Source organism: Ptychodera flava, chromosome 1 (genome assembly GCF_041260155.1).
Source record: "Ptychodera flava strain L36383 chromosome 1, AS_Pfla_20210202, whole genome shotgun sequence".
NCBI classification, from domain to species: Eukaryota; Metazoa; Hemichordata; class Enteropneusta; family Ptychoderidae; genus Ptychodera; species Ptychodera flava.
The window spans coordinates 12,060,039-12,085,962 of record NC_091928.1 but is presented as its reverse complement, the minus strand read 5'-3'; the positions used below and the strand labels follow the sequence as shown (position 1 = coordinate 12,085,962).

Below are 25,924 nucleotides of genomic sequence, written 5' to 3'. Positions count from 1 at the left end.
TTGTTCAGAAGCCATTAATTTTGCCGTAAAGGAAATTTGTCTGCCATTGACAGCCAGGTATGGCACAAAGGCTAGATGACATCATTCGGTACCATTAAACAAATACATTGATTTTCCATCTCTACATATCATATCGCATGAAATCATTTTAACATCTAAATTTTCTTACAGAAAATTTAGTCAACATTATTTTCTAACATTTTTTAGTTTGCTTTAGTAGCAGCATAAGAGAGATTGAGGTTTTGTTTTTGTGTAACTTTGGCGGCGATATCTTCTTTGCACCTGTCGTAGTAAGATTCAAACCCTTTGAATGCCAAAGTCAATTGTTGTCACCTGTACAAAATTTAAATTATAAAATTTAAAATTTAGTCAATTTATTTCAGATTTTTGCCAAATTTTTTATGAAATACTATAGCCAATGAAATGTTATGTCCATTTTGTTCAAAATTATGAAAAAAATGACAGGAAAATTCATAAAAAATGGTAAAATGTTGCACTAAAATTTTGGTGGGAAAAGTTACAACACTCAAAGGGTAAGTCAAAATTTTTATCCAATCCAGAAGTTTTTCTTCATGCTGACGCTAGAAACCATGTGACTCTAGTCCCATTTACCTGCTGCAAGTTGTACGTGTGGTATGGTCCAAATCTGATCCCTAGCAACAAACTTGAACAGTGAAAGGGGTGCAAAGGTCATAAAATTTCAAGAGTGGCAGGTTTTCAAAATATCCAAGTACGTCAGAAGGATTTAATTACAAAATCAACAATGATTTTCAATGGAAAAATCAATAACATTTGAACTCTTATTTGTGTCTGGTGTTATTGGACCGTTTGCTTTGTTCTGCAGTAGACGATTTGCTTTCCCCTTTTGATGTGAAATTAAAAGTTAATATTGATGTATCGGGATTGCTTCCTGCTTTTTACGGTTTCTACGTCAATGTTCTTTTGACGGGCTAATTTTATTACAAACCAGGCAGTCTGGGGAAAAGTTGATGTTAATATGAGCCACAAATGGAAAGAGTAATTAATTTTCAATTTAGTGCTCACGGTCTGCTTGCCTTGTATAGGATTGTAGATCAAATGTGTTTTATAGTGGATTGTCGTTTACCCATGCTGTAACATAATAGATTGTGTATGTGTCGTTCTGTGTCTTTTTGTGTATGTGTTTGCGGGGTGAGAGGAGAGAGAGAGAGAGAGAGAGAGAGAGAGAGAGAGAGAGAGAGAGAGAGAGAGAGAGATGGCAGGCAGGCAGTCTGAAAGGCAGGGAGGGAAAGAGAGGCAAACAGAGTAACAGACAGATAGGGAGAGAGAAAGAGAGAGACTGAGAGGGAGGGGAGAGGTATGAGGAGGGGGAGGGGTGAAATTTGCAATTTCAAAGGTGAGAACAGGTCCAGCTGTGTATTTACACTGATTACAGTGTCTGCTATGCGGCGCTATTGATTACCTCTATTGTGTGGTAGAGAGTTGGTTTGTATAGCAACACCATGTCTAGGTTTTCTAGCAGACTTAACATCGCTAAAATGCCGCTGCCATTCTGAAGTTTGGTATGTACGAAAGTTTCTCTTTAATCTTGTTTGCAAGTCCTTTAAATGTTTTTGTGGAGTGACCGTGGTTAGATAGAGAGATTTTGAGGTTTATCTGCATTTATGGTGAACTTGGCATTGTGTTTGAAGTTGGGGTTAAATGGTTGCATTTGGTGTGTATTGTAAGCACTGTGAAATTACCAAACAATATGGCTACTAAAATTTTCATCTGCCAGTTTGTAACACAGATTACGTCTTGCATTTTTTATCCTCTAAAATGTGATTGCGCTTACACGATATATTGGGAGAGCTCGTTCACATGTTTTATGAAGTCAACACCCAGCTTAGCTTGGTATACTGGCAGCATATTCTGTCAGGTGGTTTTCATGACAGGTACCCAAAGTTAGTATTTGTGGTGCATGTTTGCTGAGTGACAGCGTCTGTTGGTGTAACAGATATTCCGATCAGGGATAGCGCTTATCAAAAATGTTTTATAGAAATGTTCATATTTGTTGTAAATGTCAATATTATCAAAAGTAGTAGAAGTAGTACGAGGTTATATCAGACATACCTGCCGTGGTGTGTTCAGGTTATTTCATCAGCTACATGTAGTTAAGGTAGAATGCGCCTCGGAGACAGATATTCAGACTCTAAAACTTTTACAATTCTTTTCTGATATACCACTTGTGGGGGCTCATTTTAAAGCTCTTGGTGTAAGAAAACTTTTCACCAATATGTCATTACAGGGCTGAAGGTGTATAAATAACTGAAAAAAATTATGCAAAGTCCCCTTGGTCTACACATAAGTATGAACACAGTAATGATTGTCTCTTCTTTGCAGAAAAATCACAAATCTGTACTTAGTAACTGCCTGCAAGTTTTACTGTGCAGAAGTGACCGGTGGAACAAATGTACCAAAAAGTTGAAAATACAGCCATGATACATGTACATTAGAATTCCAGAAAAAGGCTGCCATTGTTGGTATTTTGTGCTTCTCACGATAGTTTCCTTCAACACTCAGCAGTATCTGTACATTTGCTGTGCCAAAATTGGTACCATACCTCATAGCATATTACGTAATGTGAAGTTTGTTATTCCATGGAGGTAGCAGAGAAGGAGTCACAACTAGGCGGAGATCAAAGGGACCATGTGTTCTGCCGCTGTTTGCCTTACAAACTACTCCATTAGCACCAACGGGACTTGCGAACGGCTTTTCTCGGATTAAGGAAACAAGATTAAATTCGTTCGGGGTCGTTCGGGTGTTTCGGCCGTCCCTCGGCAGTTGACAGATCTTCAAACATGGCGTCACGTGTCCAAGCGTCGCGTCGGGAAGTTCGAGTCGTTCCACTGATTTTGATGTACACGATGTTAAAGAGGTCGAGGAACAGATAATTGAAGAAGGGAGCTTTTGTATCTGCAAAGGCGCAGAGACTGAGTTGATGATAGCTTGCGATCACAAAAAAATGCCATACATCGTAGAGCAGCATTGTTAACACGCCAACTTTTTCCAAATCTAGTTCTTGATTCTTGCCGTATTTTATCATGTTGTACTGGCATTAATGATAAGGTTAAATAAGAAAGCATAGCTTTTAACTGCTACGTCCATGGTCGCGATATAAAAACAACACGTACGATGCATTGTAGCAGGAGGGACGGTGATTGAAACAAAGCGTCGCAGCGTCGCCTATGGCGTCGCGTCATAAACATTTGGGAAACGCTACAAGTTTGATAAGTTGTAGGTGTCGGGTGATATTCTACAGTTGTCGGCTCTGGAGTTGTCGGTGCCGGTCAAAATTTTGTTGTTGTCGCCAGTTGTACTGCCAGATTTGTGTAACAGTTGTCGCCGCTGCATTCCTATGTAATTTTGCATTGGTTTGACTGTTGTCGCCGGGGGTCCCGAACGGCTTTCCATAAACCCACGTTCACGGCAGTGCTGCAGTCCGCTGCACCATACTCAGTACATGATTGAAAAGTTCGTGATCAGAACTTCCATTCTAACAAGGAAAGGTTCCTACGATCGAATGTAAAGTATATAAAAAACGACGTTAAAATTACCAAGATTTTGAGAATGAAAAACTTAAATTCCTTGTAACTTCACTTTTCATGGACGGAACGTGTCGGTTCTTACACTATCATGACGCACTTGACCCAAGCTACGCAAATACAGTCTTTGCGCATGCGTTATGACATTGTGGAGAAACTGAGTCACAGTAGCAAACCCAGGTTAATTTCACTCGGTCCGGTTGCGAAGGTACCGTCAGCAACGCAGATGGCGGGAAAGGGGTGTTAAACAATGGACATAAATGGATTAAACCAATGGTGCACAATAGTAATAAACGTAATTATCTCAGTTGTGACTCCTTCTCTGCTACCTCCATGGTTATTCAGACTGGTCCACTGTAAGTTAAATCTAGAACTTGGTTGTCAAGGGTGAATGGTCTGTTGAAAGATTTTCTTAATGTTTGTTTCCATGAAAAGTAAATCTGATGATTATTTTCTTCGGCAGGTAACGAAAAAGAAGAAAGAAGGGCTCACCGAGGAACAGATAAAGAGGCTGAGTCAACCTGAACCCAGGGCTTTTATGGGAACACATGAAAAGCTCTGTGATGCCAGGACGCGAGCGATAGCGCCCTCTAGAGATAGCCGCAGGGGATTGGACAGGAAAGCGTCTACTCCGAGGGAGATCCAAAATGAGACAAAACGATCCAGCGAGACTTCAAGTGAGAAAGACAAATTGTTCACCCATCACGCAAGACTTGAAATTCTTGAAGACGGCAGCAGTTCTGATATCAACACCGGGTATACCGACATGTCGAGATTACGTGCATATCTGCTCAGTTCTCGCTTGAGACAGATCGATCCGAAAGGGATGGACCGACACCGCTTTGACCAAGCCAGGGTCGGCAGCGCGGCCATTCTCTATGATTTCCTAATGGAAAAGGACAGTGGCAAAGAGGAGGAGAGAGAGAGAAACCAGGCCAACCAACAAACGACGGAAGAGGAGGATTCTGGGATTGACGAAGGGAAGAAAAAGCCAGAGGAGCAGCAGCAACAGCAACACGCTCACATCGGCATGCTGGGTAAGAGACTGAGCGGGATAGATGAGCTGAAAATTAACGGAATGGACCTTAGCGAGTTTGATAAACTGACTGTGGTGTCAAAAGACGACACAAAGTCTAAGTCCAGAGGATCGAAATCTGTACGATCAAAATCACCGGTTTCGGTCAAATCCTCCATAAAATCTCAACCAAAACTGGTCAGAAAGACGTCAGCATTCGAACAAAGGCAAACAGCTGCGGCCATGACCAGGCTCTCGATGGCCCTGAGCGAACCGGCTAAAAGTCGCACGATGAGCAGCAGGGGTGAAAGGTCACAGAAATTAGCAGGCATTGCGACGGTACCTGCCAAGCATGAAGTGAGATTCCACAAAAAGTCGTGGAAAAATAACAAACAGATGAAACAGTTGGTCGAGTCGAAAAAACTTAGCATCCGACTGAAACAGCCCCCAAGTGAATGAAAACATCGCATCAGTGTAGTTTTACGGAATACTGGATCTTTCCACATTCTTTCAAATGCATGAAATAGGGAGTAGAGGTAGTAACCATGACAACTTAAGATCAGATAATCAGAATCTTGTTCAATTTTTGTCAATCAATTTGTATTTGACTCAAAAAAATATATATTTACTGTAATCAGTGTGTTGGTTCAAGTTCAAGTCTGTTTGTACTAAAATTAATTCCGTCCCATTACAATCAATTTACAATCAGCAATTTTGTAAACCATCAAAACTTACAGAGTTCTGCTTTCAACAATGTAAAATGTCTCAAGATAGATGTTTTTCATAGTATTTCATCCATCGTAATTCATCAAATTTTTTCACCGTAAATAAATTCATATTTTTAAGTTGCCAGTGCAAAGTTTATTTATGTTTTTTATGTTAAATTTATAATTTTTGTGTAAATAAAATTATTTGTTGTCTTGAGTTCCCAGCGTAACTTTCAACATTTGAACTGCTAACAAATTAATCACAAGATTTTAACTTGTGTAAATGTCGCAATTGTTGTTATATTTTTATGCTTGCAGCCATCTTGTTTGAATAAATGTAACTGTCATACAATTCAGAGAGTCAGTTTCCCTCTATCAGGGCTGAAAATCGCTTCAGATTCAGATTACAGAAAGAATATGACATCAACTTTAAAGTTGACATGGGATACTGTCTCAATCCCCCACAGGTTCTACATCTATCATACATAAATTTGTTCAAGATTATCTGGTGATCTTGCTCTGTCAGCTCCTTTAGCTACACTAAAGTAAACTTGAACTGTCAAGGTCAGGAGAAAAATGCATTGCTCAGCCAATAATGTGTGAGAGAGTTCAGATAAAGTCAGCTTCAGATTGTGATTGTGTCTTCTTAGATATAAAGTAGATCTTGCAATAAGTGGTATATTTCCCGTACACATTCAATACCTGGATGTACCGATATATACTACAAACACAACACACACACACACACACACACACACTCACTCAGGCAGGTAGGGAGACTGAAGAAGAGAGATGGGATTGGGGTGCAATGAGAGAAAGACAGGGGCCGAGCGATAGAGACAGAGGGTTGACAGAAAGATAATACAATATTCTGTGGCAGCCTTTTTACTCCCATTTCCCTGTATGTATGGCCACTTATCCTCTATAAAAAGTGGTTTTTGTGAGATCCCAGCCACACTGATCCAGTACATAATGATTTAAGCCAGACGCCAACAAACTTGACCATGTGAAAACTAATTTTGGCCAGACCAAAGCCAAACAGACCAAGCACAAACTCATTTCAGCCAAACCGCTGGCCAAACTGACAAAGGACAAACTGAATTTAGCTGGACACCTGCAAGATTGACCAAGTAGAAATTAATTTTAGCCCGCTATTTTCCAGAGAAAAATGTTCTTGTCCATGAAGGGCCTAGGGAGTACTGCCCCTTAACTGGTTGCCAATCAATCATAGTTTGATCCTCCCTCTTTGAAAAATTGCCTTACTATCCTCAGTAGGATCATTCAGTGTTCGCGCTACCGCTCGCCAGACGGCAAAATGGCGAATTGATTCACTCATTGGCGACTCAGACGGTCAGAACAATCGCCAGACTGGCGACTCAAAATTTGCACGTTCGGTCACTTTGTTCTACGATGTTCTGTTGCATTGCGGTGTTTGTCTTGGGAAGTCTTTCACCATAGTACTACCGTACTCATCTAAGTATAAGCCCCGCCACTGTTTTCAGAGTATAATGGGTCGTACAAGTTGGTAAAATTACTTTTCAGATCAAAGAAACTAATGGGACATCGAAGTTCCCGTGATAGTATCGTGAGGAAAATGGCACGTATACATGTACTTGTGCCCCTCCGAAAGTCCCCCATTACCTAAATAGAATAGTCCCACTTCAGTGACGTACGCCATTGTTCACGTTCACGCTGTCCTGTTTTCCCGGGAGGTTGTCATAGTCTAAACATGCAATTTCAGTTGTTTTCAGCGATCATCCTTTCATCTGTGAAGAGCTTTTACCGGTGACCATTACAATTTTCACTGCTCTGCTGTTGTTTTCACAAGACACGGACCGTTTGATCTTGGAAAGTAGAGTTGCTTTTACGTGCAGCCAATGCACATGCCAGTTCACGGGTTCAAACCATGCTCTTGAACGTGAACGGCAGCATACATGATGTCTTTGTTTCACGTTTATTATTTTATTTCAAGGTATGATTCAAGGTGAAATGTCACCAAAATGTCACTTTTATAGCGAGGGATTGTGGAAACCAGATTGATTTGAAACAGCTTTGTAAAACACTGTTTACTTAGCTCGGAAATTGTTACTGAGTTTTGCTGTCTTTTGGCCATGCACGGACGTGTATCAGTATCAGTACTAGCTATGATCTTGAGGATGTTTCTCTTTTCTGTATTTTTTTGTACTTCAAAGTTCAAGTGGTGTTCAATAGTCACGCATGAGTTTTGATACGAAGCATTCTTTTTATTGAACTATTAAAGCAGCACTGAGGATACATATGATGATGACAAAGTGGCAGACTTCTGAAATATTTGGTTATGATTACTCTTGAGTGTTTAATGATATCACCTTTGACCCTTCGAGATGAATGTGTGTGACCCTTGACCTCACCTCTCAAAAGAAAAATCTGGCTACTTGTGTTCACACTGTATTAGCCAAAAAGGCTAATCAGCTTGAGTAGCCAGAGCAAACCCTGTCATTGGGAAGGGACAATTTTGTGGTCCGCCTGAAGATATGGGCAGTTCTTGATTTGCATATTCTTGTTCGTCCACAAAAACACAAGCAGAGCAATACAGTTTTGATTAAATCAGTTGTGAGCAGCGATTTCAAAGTGTAATACTGTACACCAGGCAAATGTGTGTTTGCAGACATGTTTCACAGAAAAGTTTGTCATGCCCCTTGTTGCTATGGCAAATTAGAGGTCAAATTTGTTGAACCTAATAAAACTGCTGCCTAAAACGTAATTGCAGTGCAACCAGGCTTCTACAGACGTACACAAGTAAAAACTGAAAGTTGTGTTTTTGCCTTTGACCATCACAGGATAGCGTGGAAAAGTTTTAGAAAAGTTGTCAACTATGTTAAGAGACTCTCTCAGTCCCTGGTTCATTGCAGTATACACCCCACTTTGCATTGATTGGCCCTGTATCCTCTGGCATAGTAGACAATACAACGATTTTGAGATAAACATAACAGAACTGACAACTATACATGGACAAGAGTGCTGGTTATGCAACTAGTCATCCTTCGAATTCACCTTTCTTTATCGACAGAAGCAGCACACTGTGGTCGGTTTCATTTTTGATACGGAAAATACTCATGACATAATCAAACTCCAAAGGAATGATGTCGTGAACAACATCAAATTTAATAATTTTGAAGTAAAGCTCTTCTTTACTGTCTCAAATTTATATTGAAACACCTTGCGCAGGGAAAATTTCAGCTTTGTATTATAAAAACAAAAGCAAGTATTGACTTATATCAAGAGGGCGCTCTTCAAAGATTTCACATCGTCATGATCATACCACTTCTGAAAGAAGTACTAGCATTCCCCCAAATGTGTACTGCTATGTATGGCTATAGGATTATTATACTTTATTAGCTTACAGGCCACCGGCCCATTGCTTGGAACATATGACAAAGAAATATTACATATCATGATTACACCAAATAAATGTATTACAATGTAAGGAAAAGAGGAAAAGAAAAGTACTGATCTTACACTTCCATAGCTTCTTTCCTTAGTTCAAATGCTTTATAAATAAACTTCCCTAAATTACAAAGAATTTTGCTATCTTTAGTAGTAAAAAGCCGTATGAGAGTTTGTTGTCTTCGATTTTCATTCGCCCAACATGGCAAAAACTTCTCTCTCAAATTTTGAAAGAGTGGACATTCGAAAAGAAAATGAAATTCGTCCTCAACAAGACCTTCATGACAAATTTCACAGAATCGCTCTGTGCGATCGAGACCCCTACTACGACCTGATTCAATAGCAAGCTGGTGACTGGAACATCGCATCTGTGATAATGCTTTACAATGTTTATTTACTGTGACAGTTGATATATAACTTTCAAAATTCGGACGAAACTTAATCTGACAAAGTAAATTCAATCGGCTCATGCTGGACATTTCCCCCCACCATTCTTGTTGCCAGCTATCTTTCATTCTTTGTGTAAAAGTAAAAATAAAATTACGCTCGTTTCCAACACCTTGGTTGATCCATGCATGACCAAAACCATATCTGTTCAGCATTTCTCTAATATGCGTTACCCAGTTTATTTTACCTCTATCATCTTCTCTTAGTAACATCAAGAATGAATGTTTTGCAATGCGACTATCTGGCATGGTCAGAAGTTTTAACCACCATTTTATACAACGAGTAAATGTAGAAATAAAGACTGGCATTCTCCCAAGCTCAGCAATCACAGCAACATTGGGAGTACTCCTTTTTACACCCAAAAAACGTTTACAGTAATTATAATGTACTCTCTCTATACATGTGTACATTTGATATCACCAAACTTCTGAGCCATATAACAAAATTGGAAGGATCATAACATCAAAGACTTTAAAATACAGTTCAGGGCAGTTCTCCAAATTTCCTAGTGAAACGGTTAACAGTAAAAATAGCCTTATTTGCTTGGTCTGCAAGAGTTTGTGTAGCCTTATACCAAACATTACGACTCGAGAACACAATTCCCAAATATTTATAAAAAGATACAACTTCAACTTTCACTCCCTTGTAAAACCACTGTTCTATTTTCTTAAGTTTACCGCCATTTCTGAAAACGATGATTTTTGTTTTGGAGAGATTCACAGTCATTTTACATTTATCCGCAAACAGACTAAGGACATTCAAAAGTCTCTGCAAGCCTAGTACAGTATCTGCAAATAGTGTAATGTCATCTGCATACAATAAAAGAAAAACATCTTTCAATTCTTGCGTTATCTGAATTCCCATATACCCTGCGTTTTCAACCATAGTCTGCAGTTCATTTATAAATATAGCAAATAAAAACAGACTTAGAATGCAGCCCTGTCTTACTCCCATTTTACAATCAAAGTTGTCTGTATGATGACGGCCTACTCTAACACAAGACTTTACATCCTTATACATGCTTTTAAGAATAGTTAACATCTTTCCCTGTACACCACTTTGCAAAAGTGACATGAATAGAAGCGTATGGTTGATAGTATCAAACGCTTTCGCAAAATCGAAAAAAACACAATAGAATCTTCCCCTACGCCTGCTTAATAGTCCAGGTCAAAATAGGGTTAGACCCACCACAAATTGCAACAGAATTTTTTTCTTCAGAATGCATTTTGGAGAGGTGCCCAGAACAACATATCAAATGTTTACTCGAATCTACCTTGGGGAAATATGTCTAATTTGCATAAATCAAATATGGCTGCCAGCCGTCCTACAAATAACATAATTCGCCAATATATCATTTAAACAAGCTATTTCAGTGATTTCAAAGTCTGACACTACTTATTCGGCACGGGGGATCATTTTGGAGATATAATGTTGTGTATAGGTACTTCGTTAATTTGCATAATTCCAATATGGCGGTTAACATTCCTAAAAAATACATTTTTGGTCCTATAGCACATATTATACAAGCTATTTCAGTAATTTTTAAGTGAAAAGTATATTTATTTGGCATGGACAAACAATTTGGATGTACATATTGTACACAGGCACTTCGTTAATTTGCATAAATCCAATATGGCGGCCAACATTTATACAAAGTACATTTGAGGTCATATACCACGCATTAAATAAGCTATTTCAGTGTTTTTAAAATTTAAATATATTTCTTGGACATGAAGAAACACTTTTGGCGTTTCGTTGCTTTGAAAGATGGTTTGACAATTTGCATACATTAAATATGGCTGCCAAATAATGCCCCATTGCTTAATAGCTTTTAATATAAATAAGGCTCTTGTATAGTTTATAGCACTAGGAACCTATCAAAAAGAAACTTTTAAGTCCTTGGACATTTGTGTTTAATTAAAATGGTGGTTTTTCTATATATATATAACGACTATTAAGGATTGTTAACCGTCTGAATGATATTTTCTGAATAACATTGAATGCACCTGTATACGACATTATTTGTAAGTTGTATGGGTGTTTAACACTATAAAGTGTTAAACACGTAATCTGTTATGTTTAATGTAAAGAAGAGACATTTATATAAAAGATGTTAAGTTTTTAATGTAGACTGAACCTCCTTCTTATGGACGAGTTCATCTGGAAGTACATCTGGAAAAATGACACTTTTGTGTATTATGTCACTTAAACAAACGGTCTGATAGTAATTGTGTTTGCTCATTTTATATGAAGTTAGGGCATTTGGTGGATTGTGAGTTCTAGTGATTTCTGAGTGTATTGTTTGTATTATAATTAGCTGTTTTGAAAATAAATTCTTTAAACTTTTTCTTATATTCAAACCACTTTTCAGTCAGGGCTTGTTTGATTCTCTTAGTTCTGATGTATGGACTTCATTGTTGTGAAAAATAGACTCTCTTCTTCGGTTTCATTTGCTACTTTTCGTTCCACTTGCCTTCTTGCTTAACGCACTTTTCCTCCGATGACATGTTCTATTTTCCGTTTTTCGTTGTGTCGGTCTTGTCCGTTTTTCACTACAGTATGTCACGTTCTGTGTAAAGTCATTTTTGTTTTTGCATGTTCTAATGTTCCCCAATGTTTCACTTTTAATGAAGCCCTTCAATGTTGCCGTAGCGTGACATGGCTTTCTGTGTTTTAACTGGATTGTATCAGTTGCTTTTGTGTATTCCGCTGCCGAGAATTTTCTTTGTTGTGTCGGTGACCTTTATAATAGACAATTTGGCCCGAATATGTTATTTCTTGATAAGAGTTTCAACCGAAAATTTAACAGTTGGTGCATTTTGTTGAAGATGTTCGATTTAAATTCATTGAGCTTGTGTTGCATTCGAATAAAGAAATATTCCATCTCAGAATGTCAGCCAAAAGATATTTGTTGCCCATGTTGCTGTATTATTCTTATTTCTGTATCGTAAAATGCAATATCAGCAATATCCAGTGAAGCTGGAGATCCCATACAGCACCGTCCCAAATATTTTTTCAGAATTCATTGTTAAATTCAAACCTGTTGTTTCTATAATTTATTTCTAGCATGGCTTGCATATATTTTGTTTGTGGTTTTCCGATCATGTAATCGTTTGGTAACGTTTTCAGATTTAATGCCCTGTTGACTGAGTCAAATGCTTCATTATGTGATGTACTAGTACTTCCATTTACTCTTCGTCTAATGTTACCAAAGTCGCATTGCTTAGAACTTTGATTTTCTCAATTTTCTGTATAAATATGTTTATGTACGTTATGTATTTTTGTTGTATTTCCACGTTTGTTTCGAAATGTGAAAAGTTAAGACTTCAGAGTCCACTTATCGAGTATTGTGTAAACTTGATGCTTCGTGATCGAGTTTTGTGTATTTTTGGCAGGAGGTATGAAAGTGGTGTCTGTATTTACTGTTTAATAGATAAGGATATTTATGTGATAATCGATGTTTTTTATCGTACATTTCGTTGTTAGGTTGTTTATTTCTTATGTTGTTCGTTTTGTGCCTTCTGTTGTTAACTTTGTGTAGTATCGCTGCTCTCTCATTTGTTGCTGACATCAGCATCTAGAGTTGTTGTTCCCCTATGTTTATCAAATGTTTAATTGCTATCTTCTTATTCTTTGATATAATTTTCAATGCTTTGCATTCTGTAAGTATCATGTGATCCTTGGTTTTTAAAGGGGATTTGCACAAGTGTCAGTAACTTAGCTTTCAAGTAGTTTTCTAAACATTATGTTTTCTGTTGTCCTGTGAGGTCCATTTTGATTTCAATATGAATGGGAATTTCATGATTTGTTTAAGTCTCATAATATTCCGAAGTGTCGTTTTTTTACTGATGTACATGTTTGCATCGCGTAACAGTTGGATTCCGTTGTGCTGATAAGGTGTTTGAATGAATTTTAAGCCTTTGCTAAGCATGCAGTTTTCATTTTTATAAGTTTGTGTATATGAGATTTTTATGAGTCTGACATTGTTCGCAACAATGCTAAGTTTAATTAGTGTGTATGTGGCCTTTGTTATTTTTGATCAAATTATTTCTGTATATGCATTTTTATTAGCGATATTTTGTTTACTGTAATTTAGCTATTATATGTGATGACTCCTTGCCTATCATCTAGGGAGTCTTCTAAAGATGCACTCGTACACAAGAAGGGAGTTCAGTATAATAAAAAGCAAAAGATTTTGTAAATGTCTTTGTAAATAAAAACCCAGTAAACATTATATACAGATTACATGTTTTGACAAAGTACAATATTAAACATCAATACAAATAACAAATAATGCCGTACACAGATGAATCCAACGTTACCTTCAGTAAGAGAATATATTCGGACGACTAACAACCATTTACTATTCCATATACAGAAAAATCACAACATTAAAATGGCATGACTTTCTTACTCCTCAATAGTAAAGCACATCAGCATATACTTATGTAAATCCATTTTAAGTCATAAAAGTAAGTCTGCCAATTCGCTTTCACGTTTTTTTTTTCTTCAAAATATACAGTATATTTATGGAGTATTTTAACACATTCAGGTACCACAAAACACCTATTAAATAAACTTTTATTCTGAAATGGATAGTTACTATAACTTAATTTTAGCGTACTTTTCCCATTTCTTAATATAATTGTCTGAGGACTTAACAGTTTCTTCTTGATAGATTCGCAGTGCTAAAATTTTACCAGAATCTTATTTATATTTAAACCTATTAAACAATGTGACAATTTGGCAGCAATATTTAATTTATGCCAATTATCAACGCGCCGATTTAAAACATTGAACCACCAATAGTGTTCCTAAACTTTAAAATCACTGAAGTAGCTTATTTAATACGTAGTGTATGACCTCAAAATACTTTGTAGGTAGGTTGGCCGCCATATTGGATTTATGCAAATTACCAAAGTGCCTACTCAAACCATTGTATCTCCAAAATTGTTTGTCCGTGCCAAAGAAATATACTTTTAACCTTAAAATCACTGAAATAGCTTGTTTAATACGTGCTATATGACCAAAAATGTATTTTTTAGGAATGTTAGCCGCCATATTGGAATTATGCAAATTAACGAACTGCCTATACACAACATTATATCTCCAAAATGATCCCCGTGCCAAATAAGTAGTGTCAGACTTTGAAATCACTGAAATAGCTTGTTTAACATGTGATATTTGGCCAATTATGTTATTTTGTAGGACGGCTGGCAGCCATATTTGATTTATGCAAATTAGACATATTTCCCCAAGGTAGATTCGAGTAAACTTTTGATATGTTGTTCTGGGCACCTCTCCAAAATGCATTCTGAAGAAAAAATTCTGTTGCAATTTGTGGTGGGTTGGGTGCCAAAATCTCGTAGATTGACTGGACTATAAGTATTTCTGTATAATAGAGTACAAGGCAAAAATGTTGTGGATAGTAGAGAAATTTTTCTTAAAACCAGTTTGACATTCAGAAAGTTTTCCTTCATCTCACCCCATTTAGTGAGCCTTTCATTCAGAACAATGGCAAAAAGTTTACTAAAATTACTTAACAGCGTAATGCCTCTATAGTTATTCACATTATTTGTATCCCCTGTTTTATGAAAAGGAACTATTACCCCAACGACCGGCTATAAGGGCTTATCGTGAAGGTCGGGGAACGAATGTCTGTCTGTCTGTAGAGTGGGGAAAGGATGTCTGTCTGTCCGGCTACGTATCATATGCATGTATGTGTGTAGATGTCAGTATGTTTCTCCGTATGTATATATGTTTGTCAGTATTTCTGTCTGTCAGTCTGTCTATCAACCTAAACAACTTGCAGAACTTGCAAACCTCTGATCACCTGGATGCTGGGTGTGTGATACGTAAATTTATCTTGAGAGGTATATCGACTTTGTTCGAAGGGCGATTTCCAAAAGTATGCAGATGATCTCAGTACAGATTGCAACAAATCAAAAGCTCAAGGGCTGTATGTTTTGACATTTGGCTAATGTACTCCTAGGTACCAGGCTTGTACAAATTAGCACAATATTTATTGAGAATGTTTCTACAGCATTCTCCTTTTTCATAAGAAAAACTGGCAGTAGAATTCGACAGGTCTATGCCTGAGTTAAGAGAAATTAACATCACAGGTATTTGTTGAGTAGGGATGACCTCAGGAGGCAAGAAAGCTGATTGGAGAAGACTCTAATCATGGTGTAAACAAATCTGCATAATTGCATGCTGATAAAAGCTCGACTACACAAATTTAATGAAGTAGAGCGGTCAAAAGCTACCGAGGTCTCTTGCCATGATAAACACTTTCAAATCTTCTCCAAAACCACTTCACAGATATTTTTATTGTTTGGTTCCTACGGATGACCTCATTCGGGTTCAAGTATGAAAAGATCGCGCAATTTACAAATGCAATTTAAGGTATATTTTCCCATATCTCCTTCAAGGACTAATTCTCCGAAAGTTCTTATCGCATAGCTTTCAAATGTATGATGTGGGTTTATATGATGTATTCAAAGGAAAATTACATTGGCATATTGTGTCAAGGCAAAAAAAAACCTGTTTCTGGTCCTTGACATTCAGCAAAAATGGCGGGCGACGCGGTTTTCTTTTTTTCTTTCCTTTTTTTATTCCTAACAATGCTGGTTTGGCAGTATTGATGCAACAGTTATTGTCTTTTATCACTGGCTGCATAATACTTCCGTTTCTTTTTTAGCATTTTTGGACATGCAAACAGGGAAATCAAGGATAGCTGTACTGATGAGTATGTAGCCCCGCCCTCCAAAGAAAAAAGACATGACGCGCAGGTTCTGAAATGACGTGCGCGGCGACCAGAAACGATCTTTTTTTGCCCAATAGCCTACATCGTTTCTCTAAAACTTGACCAAAAAGGAAAATTTGCATTTGTAACGTTTGATAGCAAAAATTAAAAGATAGCTTTAAATTTTTTTCGGTAAAACTTCCATCAGTTTCAATCAAATGAGGTGCCGCGTCATTTTCGCCGTTTTACCACTGCACATCTCACAGTATCCCTCTCATTCTGTCACTCGTACTATTGTACATAATTATACAGTGAAGGCTTAAAGTAGAATGCGTCTCGGGGACAGAAACTCTCAACCTTTAATTTACAAAATATGTTTAGTCTACCACTTTGGGGCTCATTTTGAAGCACACTGTGTAACTAAAGTTTATAGTGGCTTACTTTTTGTTAAAATACAAAATTTAATCTTTCTTCATTGAGTTAACACTGGGGTGGCGGCCATTTTGAATTTCATGTGTCAGTAAATATTGAGTGATTTGTTTCTCTAGTACAAAAGTTCGCACACTGGCCCCCAATTTTTATTCTTGATTTCCAAAGGGAATGGTTTAAGTTAGTATGCGCCTCCAAAGTGAAAGTCTTAAACTTTTGCTCAAACCTTCCTTACTGAAACTTTCGACCATTCTCTTACCAAAGCAAGAATAAAAATCAGGGGTCACCGTGCAAACTTTGACACTAGAGAGACAAATTACTTGAAATTTCCCGATATTTGGAAATCAAAATGGCCGCTATCCCTGTGTTAACTCTATGGGGAAAAATAAAATTTTCGATTTTCGAAAAACTAAGACGGTAAAAACTTTTCTTTCACGAAGAGCTTCAAAATGAGCCCCCACAAGTGGTAGATCAGAAGAGAATTGATAAAATTTGAAAGCCCGAATTTCTATCCCCGAGGCGCGTTCTACCTTAAATTTCCCTTACTGAAAGTTTGAGCAAGTTTCATTTCTTCAATTTTGAGGCGCGAACTATCTTAACACAAAACATAATAGGATCTTGGCCTTTCAAAGTTTCCTTTCACAAACAAAACGAAAACGCATTTCAAAATGTATCACTGTAAATAGAAAATACATGTTGTTCACGAAAATACACTTTGACAGGTAAGATTATTTTTTTATTTTCAAATTTAAATAGCCATTAACGTTACAGCTAGACTTTTCAGCAACCTTTTTGAAAAAAGAAATTGATTCATGATTACGTCACCTTTTGTCACGCAAGTACATACACAATAACAGCGATACTTTTATTCTTTTATGTGAGCAAACGATACGTTTGTACAATGTTGTGTATACGTGGTAATGATTTGCACAAATTCTAATAAATCTTGACGTGATCTATAAACAGTTAGTTTGGATTATTATTGTTTAAAAATATAAAAACCACACGTTTTGTAAATATCCACTCTCCTTTAAAAAACAGTTTGTTCACATTGGAAAATTGTAACCCTGCCATTTGAGAAATCCATCATCGACAACTCAGTCTCTCTCTGACATGAATGCAGATAATTGTCGAACTTTTCTATCAGAAAGAAAAACAAAACATTTTTATGATTTGGTTGGCACGCTTCGTGAATGTTAAAACAATCATAGTTTCTTTCTTTTCTTTCATTCCTTCCTTCCTTTGTTTTTCTTGGAAGCTTTTGTTTCTTACCAAAATGACAACATATACGAAAGTTACACCAAACACTTATACTACGCCGGCCAGAACGACTCTGGCAAACAAGTTTGTCTTACCACAGGGTATTGAAAGCAATATTCGTCTAGGAGTTAAATATCATGTATTCAACTTTTGTATTGTACATACCTTCCTGTGTCGTTTGTGTGCCTATTACTTTACCCGCTATCTCAGTATAGTATTTCAAAGAAAACAGTCCATATCAGTTAATTACCCTCCCTAATCCCCTTCATTAAATTGTTCTGCCGATTACAAGCGAGGGAGTGGGGCTCATCGCTTTGAAAACAGACCTTGTGAGCTGCTACTGATTTATTTGGTCAGGCTGCTTAGCCCCGCGTTGGTGATGATAGAACAAATTAATGAAGGGGACTAGGGAGGTGACTCTTTTCTTTGAAATAAGATACTGAGATAGCGAGGGTAAAGTAATAGGCACACACTAGACACAGGTAAGGTTTGTACGATAATAAAAGTTCAATACATGACATTCATTGATCATTACTCCTAGACCGAAGATTGCCTGCAATGCCCTGTGGTGGGAATGAAGCTAAATCGTTCGGAGTAAATGTTTATTGAAGGATAATATGAAACGGAAAATAATTCGCTGACGACTCTGATTAATATACCCTGGCCGTCATGCCAAATATGAATCTTAACATAGCTTAATCTATAAAGAAAAATAAATATAGATATCTTGTCTCATATATTACACAATTATAACTCATGTTATTTACATAATACTTTTGTGTAATGTAATGTGCTTTTGATGAAGTATGCTCGACCGAGATCTTTTTACATGATTAAAAAAAACAAAAACAAACAAGGACGGGAAAACGTTCGGAAATTTATGACAACATTGTGCACAGTAGCGGTCAACATGGTATGTGTATTCTAAGCCCAATTGTGATATGTTGTACAGTTGCACATATAAGTAGTAAGCGAGTAAATCACACATAGGGTAAACGAGAGTTCATATCTGAGATGCCATGTTGACATTATCTGGAAGATTATATATATGTTCATTAACAGTAAGGTTGTATGTGAGGTACAGCTTGTCAATCGGACGATTGAAACACACATGATATATAAGTGCTAATGAAAGTGTTCTGAATTTTGAAATTGAGTCAAACATCCACATCGGATCACACCGTTCAACCGACACTCGCGCTCAAAGAAGTGTTGGCGCGATCAGAAATTACGGCTGGACGCAACTGCCACAATTCTGTGATTCATTACAAACCGATTTTCTGAAAAAACTGAGGAGATCGATAGGATGCGATGGTTTTATCTGCAAGATAATAGTGAGAGTATCGAAAAAAATAGCATACAAGAATATGCTATACGGCAGTACATAGTGGTGCCTACTTCTTAAAGCGCCAACATCACTTCTTGAAGTGCGAAATGCTAACATATGACAGGTGCTGTATATCCTGCGTGGCGCAAGCTATTTGCCATGCGCAGGTGTCGCACCACAATCATGTCATCACTCAACACGCTAATTGCATCATTGACCCTAGGTTTATGATTAAACGTATACAAATGATAATTGAATCTCTGTATGGTAACATGCCTTTAAATACCGTAAAGGTGAAATTCTCGATACATATATACGGAGTTTCTACAGATCGATCTTGTTGTAGGTATGAAGTGTTTTTTAAAAGTATTGTCTGAAGGTGGTTGCCAGCATTACACATAAAATAACTTTCTATTGCACACAATTCAATAAAATAATTTGTGTGACAAACAAGAGATAAATGTTTTTGATCAAAAAAGTGGGTATTTTAGCATTTTGCGAAGGTTCCATGTAACAATCAGAGATACTTCGACGGACAAAACCAAGTTTAAGCAACAATACAAAAGTTTCTAGTCATGGTTTATTTACAAACATGGAGCGACGAAAAGCAATTTTTTCAAGTTCTTGCAGTCAGTCTACTCTCCGTATCAATAGTTTATAGTGAATTTTCATGTATTTTATAGAATTGTTGTTATTTGAATGCTTTGGAAAGAGGTAGTTTCTAAAAAGCACGCCATCTTGCGACCGTAATGATTCGTTTTCTCCACCATTGTCGATCTCTGCTTCACAGAAACAGGAAATGCGGTTTATGGCAAGTCTTTCAAGGATAAATGAACGTGCTGACCAGAAACAGCTCTTATTTTTGGTCTTGCAGAGGAGATGTAGAAACTTTAATCTATTAGACACTAAAGTATTGATCGAAAGTTGTGACGAAAGACCTGAATTCTTTAAAGAAATATTTACAAACTATATATATCGTCGAGTCGTATTATGTATGTATGTATGTATGTATGTATGCATGCAAAATTATGGATGGATGGATGTACGGATGTAATTTTATGTACGTGTGTATATATGTAGGTAGATAGGCATTGACGTATACATCATACGCACATATTTCTGACACTGTGTGTACAAAGGTATTTTCAGTAAAATCGCAAATCTTCATGTAAATGCTGACTCATACAGTACCCTACATCCTTATCGTCTCTTTTGCTGTAAAAGTGAACACTACAGAACCACATCAATTAAGATATTTTTTCATTCAGGTTTCCTTTTGTGTTAGACGCAATGTTTAAAATTTAGTCAAATTAATTGAATTCACACGTGCACCGAGGACAATCGTGATTGCAATAACAAAAAGTATGTACAAGGCTTTTACAAATTTAAATACACGCCAACGTGAGCTGTATTCTATTTGTGCGTGACTTGTGGCTTTTGGTACGCCACCAGTTCACTGTATAAGGTCTCGGGAAGGCTTCGGCACTACTGCGATATTTAAAGCATGACGCACGTTGTACTTTTTGGCGCCACTTTCTTGGTATCACTCCGCGTTTCGGTTACGGTGTCATTCTGCCGTTTGTTATTAGGGTATCCTGCAGAACTGTCACCTTTTGACGTTTGGTAGATGTCAAGGTTGCCGTTCAACGGTGTTAACTCAGTGCTCTGAATTTCTCCGGCCTGGGTTTTGATCTCTGCTTTCTGAGATGATGTTGGGCTGCTTCCTTGTCCGTAGGGAGCTTTTCTCTCCCCCGTTAAACTAAGCTGTCCAACATCGTGGTCAGATTTCCCCGACGTCCCGGGTACGGCTTCCCCGTCTCCGTTTTGTCGAGTGGAAAGTTCTTCAATGATTTGATCCGTGGCATTAACTAGCCCTAAATGGTCCAGGTCACACGACGTATTTTGTGTGTCCTGCCGAGTTGAAGCGATGCCGTCCGACCTCGCACGGTTGCGCCTTTTCTGTAATTTTTTCTCTCGCTCAGTTAGCGCCATTTGCTCAAGTTCGAGCATGGTGGGACCCTGATCTGTGATGCTATCGACGTCGGTAAAACTCACAGGCGTGTAATCAGCCGTCGAACGAAACGAGACAAGTGAACTCCTCCGTTGCATTCGCGTCTGTTTTTCTTTGTTTGACCTTGAGGCCAACATTTGTGAGTTTGCTGAAGACGATCTCTGTCGGAAGCTGTCGCTAAAATCTTTGTCAGGACTCACCGTTAACACTGACTTGGTCGATCGCGGCGACATTGGCGTGGAGAATTCACCGACCTGAGAAAAATCGAGCTCCGACCGCCTCTGTACCGCTGACATAGGAAAGTCTGCCTTGTACTCCTCGTAATCATCTTCCTTTGAAGACGAATCAGTCGGCATATAATCGCCCTCTGCAGTGAAAGTAACCCCAACTTTGCCGTCGACGGACTTTCCCGGTAAGTCTTCCGCGGATTGATCGTCGAGAGTGATAACCTGGTTCTCGTTTGTTGGCTGAAGTGATGTGCCGGAACTTCCGTGGGAAGCCTTCCGCTTTCCAACCAAATAGTACGTCTTCATTTCACCCTTTCCCTACGAAAAAATGTAAGAAGGCGATATTTTGTGCAAGTCAACAATTTTGCAGAAGAGGGGTATACAGACTCGGATAGAGGAAAAGGAGATGACAAGTAGGAAACCACATTTGAAGCAGTATAAGATGACGAAAAGACTGGGAACGATTATTGAATTAAACGCGCCAACCTTCGTAGCAGACAGTACAACGACAGTATTTAATATTGGCACCACTTCCTAGAGAAGAAATTGAACTCTGCGAGAAATAGAGAAAACAGTGACAAAGCATGAAAAGAAAGACAAAGGGGACACAAATGTGAAGCTAACCTCTTTAAAGTTGTTCCAAAGCAACAAAGTTAGATTACCCTAGCTTGTATCAAAATATTAAGCTATTTTCTTGTATATTAGTGTTTAAAGTGTCCAATGTACAAGGCAGATTGAGAGAAAATTGGTTATTGCCCCTAACATTTAGCGAAACTACTTTGCTGGTAGGACTTTCTTTGTTTTATTGTCCCTAATTAGTTTGGCATAAAGCAGCGACAATTCTTTTATAAGGTAGTGTGCGTCTAAAAAGTCAAAAACTTTTGCTCAACTTTGCTCGATGATTCACTTGCCAAATCAAGAAAAAATCAGGGTCACCGCGCAAAATCTGGTACTACTACTAGGTAGACAAATTACCTAACATTTACCCATATTTGAAATTCAATATGGCCGGCATCCCTGAGTTAACCCTACGAGCGAAAATAAAATTTTTGATGTTCAAAAAAATAAGACGGTGAATTTTTTCTTACTCCAAGAACTTTAAAATGAACCTCAACAAGCGGTAAACCAGAGAAACATTGAAAAAATGAGAGTCCAAATGTCTGTCCAAAAGGCGCATTCTACATTAAAGGGACAAAGTCGGCCATTTTCCATGAATTTTGTTTGATGCCAGATACTACTTATATTGTTTGACATGTTGAAAGATATTGAATGAATGGGTGACCATGCGTATATTTGACCCCGGTTTTAAACAAATTAAATGAAACCATCGCGAAAATGAATTAATGGTCATGACGGTCACCATTAATTCATTTTCGCGATGATTTCATGTATCGTGTCTAAAACCGGGGTCGAATATATGCATGGTCACCCATTCATTCAGTATCTTTCAACATGTCAAACAATATAAGTAGTATCTTGCATCAAACAAAATTCATGAAAAATGGCCGACTTTGTCCCTTTAATGGCAATAAACTTTCCCTTCATTCTCAGATTCAGGGTATGACGGTTAGGCAGCTCCACACACCCAGTGCAATAAGATCCATTTTCTTGTGGGTTGTAGGACTGCCTTTTCCCCCTAATACTAAAACTATGCTTTTTCGGACGCACCTACGAAGAAACAACATTATCTGCACATGTTTCAAAGCAATGCGGCCGATGACAAGAGAAGGATTTAAATTTTGGACCGAGCAAGACATGACTAAAATAAGTCAGGGAGGGTCAGATGGACAGAAGACAAGAGCAAACACCTTGACATCCAGGGTTCCTCTATCAACGATGATGTAAGGAGCTTGGCCAAGGTAGTCCTTTGTAGCCTGGCTCATGTGTATCTTCATGGTGTCACCGCTGGTTTCCATCCGTGACGCTGTGTTGACCGTGTCCCCGAACAGGCAATAACGGGGCATCTTTAAGCCGACGACGCCCGCAACGACCATACCAGAGTGAATACCTAGAAGGATGAGAATGGTAAAATCATCATTATGGGGTAAGTCAAATCATTCGACGCTTTGACGTATTCGTATTCATTTATGGTGAGTGTATGTACTGTTCGCACACCGACAAGGATGAAAGCTGGAAGTTCGTAATAGAGTCATCATCTTTGTCCCATTGAAAGATGCATTTTTCGAGTCTTTCCTTAGGGAGTGTTCTAATTCGGCCTTCCATTCAGTTGTCGACAACATCATTGAACGTTACACACAATGGTTTTGTTGGCAAGTTGAATGCCTGACATTGTGTGTCGGGAGCAGAAAAAGAAACTGTACTTTGAAGACAGAACAAAACAATTTGGATTATGCATTAAAGTTACCGACATTGAAAGTGTGCCGCAAGCCCCATGATTAGTGATGTCCATATACTTTGAATTGCTAAAGCATACTGGTACACCGCAGAGAGATGAGGTATATTTGATACTCATAAATAAAAAAAGGAGAGAATTGGCGATATAGAACACCATCTGTCTAATATGCCGAATCGCAGTTGATGCAGAATAGATTTTGGTGGGAATTTCATGGCCGCCATCATCCCTGAATATTTGACCCATATGCAATTAATTGCATAATCGCTAAAAGAAATTTTAACACTTGCATTTGGAAAGGAAAATCATAAGTAGCCTTCCATTGTGAATATGGTTTCATGTTTTACTTAAGTAAAGTATACCTATTCTGATTTTCATGTAATCCCCCGAAGCCGGGTCCTTCAGTCCTCGTATGCTGCTGACCATATCGATGGCCATGTCAGCGATATGTTCAGCGTGATATTTGGTCTTGGTCGGCGCCCCCGACACCACCATGTAGGCATCTCCTATGGTTTCCACCTGTATCAATCAATCAAGAAAGTTCTTTTACGTTTTGATGGGTTTTTTTTGCAGGAAAGGCAAAGTCGGACTGGTCAGTGCTGTCTGTCCTTGACATACTATTTTTTCTACCGACTTTATCATTATAAGATGCATTTATATTATACGTTCGCATGCAATGTTGTGTTCTGATCATATTTCACAAGGCGTGATTGGTCACACTGCGGAATACAGGTTTTTTCACCTTCAACAATTTAACGTTGTTTGTACGACAGCGATTTTTCACGTTCAAATCAGGGGAACGTTTTTGTTCAGTTAAAATGATAATGATAACAGGTTTTGTCCACCTCTCGGAAAATGCAACAGTCCATTCCCATCCAAGAAATTCTCGAAAAGCTCCTAATGGCTATCGAAACTCATAACGTTCGGGGTCGCAAAATACAAAAGTCACGCGGGTTCTCACAGAGAATGAAAGGTAGAGGAAGTAGTGAACTTGACCGATAAACTGAAGTTCTTACCTTGTAAACCTTGTGCTGTTCGGTGAGTTTGTCAAATTTGCTGTACATGGCGTTCAACATGGACACCACAGCCATCGGTGTGATCATCGAACAGATTTGCGTGAACCCAACTACGTCACTGAAAAGTATCGTCACATCTTTGAAAACCTTTGTACAGAATGAAGGGTGAAGAGGCTTACATATTCAATATTGTTACGAAAGAAAACAAAGTGCCATTCTAAAATACAAGCGGCTAAAATATACTTGATATAAAATTACTGAAATTTTACTTCATTTTCATATTGTCAATATTTCCTGTGTACTACTACAATTATGATTCCATGTTTGTACATGGATATGTGTGCATATTGATTATATGATCGTCAATCTTACCTCGCACGTACTGAGGGCGGGCTCTCCTCTGCGCAGTCTCTCCGCAACCTGTCTGGGTATCATCTGATACAAGAGTGAATCCGTCCGCTTCATTTCTACGTCTAACTTCTTCATGCTTTCTGCCAATTTAGCACTTTTCTTTTGTTCCTGAGACGACAAAGCGAGGTCAAAATTTGAGCGATAAATCACATTGTCCGCAAAATAATAAATAAGGTAACTTTATTTTGTGTTGAAGATGAATACTTTCTAATTCTTCAGGTTTTTTGTAGGTCCCTAGATATTGAAAATTTATACTAAAAATATGTAGGTCACTTGTATATATGAATGATGACATTTTATAGCTAAGCAGCATTCAGCCATATTGGATCACAGCTGAAAACTAATTGACAAGCACAAATTTATTGTCAAATAAATATATTCTATATACTTGGTCCAAGGCTAATTTCGATTAGACGCACAGGTATGCACGTGTCATGAAACATCAAAGCGCAGAAGTTGATAAAGTGCCAGTCGACCATGTTAGATCGGATCTCAAAACCAATGTGCAGACGCGGTAAAAATCTGCTCACCTGGTCTAAGGCTAATTTTAACTCGACAGATTGCTGCGTTCCGGCGAGTACCAAATCTCGACTGGAGTCATGCAGGCTGAGGTCATTTATGTACAAACCCGTCCGAAACATGGCTTCTAAGTTGGGCATCCTTGAAAAGAATCATGATAAAAGTTAAAACTATAAAATGTCTACCAGATAACGGCTACTTCGTTCCTTCAAGCAAACCTATGGGCATATCATTATTAGGTCGAGTATGAGCGTACTCAGCTTGATCAATATTGTTGAGTTTTAGTCGACTTGGAGGCAACTCGTGACATAAAAATGTTCTCTGGACGCCAGCAAACTAGACAACTTGCGTACACGCAGCAGTAGTTTTGTCAAATTGTTTTAACTCAAGGCATATGAGGTATATGTGTGTGTTTTCTTGGGGGATTTAACGAACGCTTCAGGCAGGACAAAAATTGCTGACTTACAA

The 25,924-nt window shown here is 38.0% G+C and overlaps 2 protein-coding genes across 4 annotated transcripts in view; one reads left to right on the top strand and one right to left on the bottom strand.

Moving 5' to 3' along the window:
- Positions 1–5,637, top strand: part of LOC139130202 (uncharacterized) — a 37,084-nt gene extending 31,447 nt beyond the window's left edge. For both annotated transcript variants that reach the window (XM_070695959.1, XM_070695952.1), the window contains one exon: positions 4,027–5,637. In XM_070695959.1, the coding sequence (XP_070552060.1) occupies positions 4,027–5,037 (1,011 nt within the window). In that variant the 3' untranslated portion in view covers positions 5,038–5,637. The remainder of the gene's footprint in view (positions 1–4,026) is intronic.
- Positions 5,638–17,043: 11,406 nt separating this feature from the next.
- The window catches only part of LOC139130189 (soluble guanylate cyclase gcy-31-like), a 130,411-nt gene continuing 121,530 nt past the window's right edge, over positions 17,044–25,924 (bottom strand). The window contains exons 4-11 of one of the 2 annotated variants that reach the window (XR_011551813.1): positions 25,923–25,924; positions 25,468–25,597; positions 24,899–25,045; positions 24,527–24,673; positions 23,873–24,029; positions 22,966–23,165; positions 19,012–21,475; positions 17,044–18,792 (exon numbers count right to left, since the gene is read on the bottom strand). The exon at positions 25,923–25,924 is cut by the window's right edge and continues 107 nt beyond it. Coding sequence is in view for 1 of the 2 variants with exons in the window: in XM_070695939.1 (XP_070552040.1) it covers positions 20,417–21,475; positions 22,966–23,165; positions 23,873–24,029; positions 24,527–24,673; positions 24,899–25,045; positions 25,468–25,597; positions 25,923–25,924 (1,842 nt within the window). In the remaining variant the exon portion in view is untranslated. Of the gene's footprint in view, positions 21,476–22,965; positions 23,166–23,872; positions 24,030–24,526; positions 24,674–24,898; positions 25,046–25,467; positions 25,598–25,922 lie in introns of both variants that reach the window. The other variant, XM_070695939.1, reaches the window with a different exon arrangement.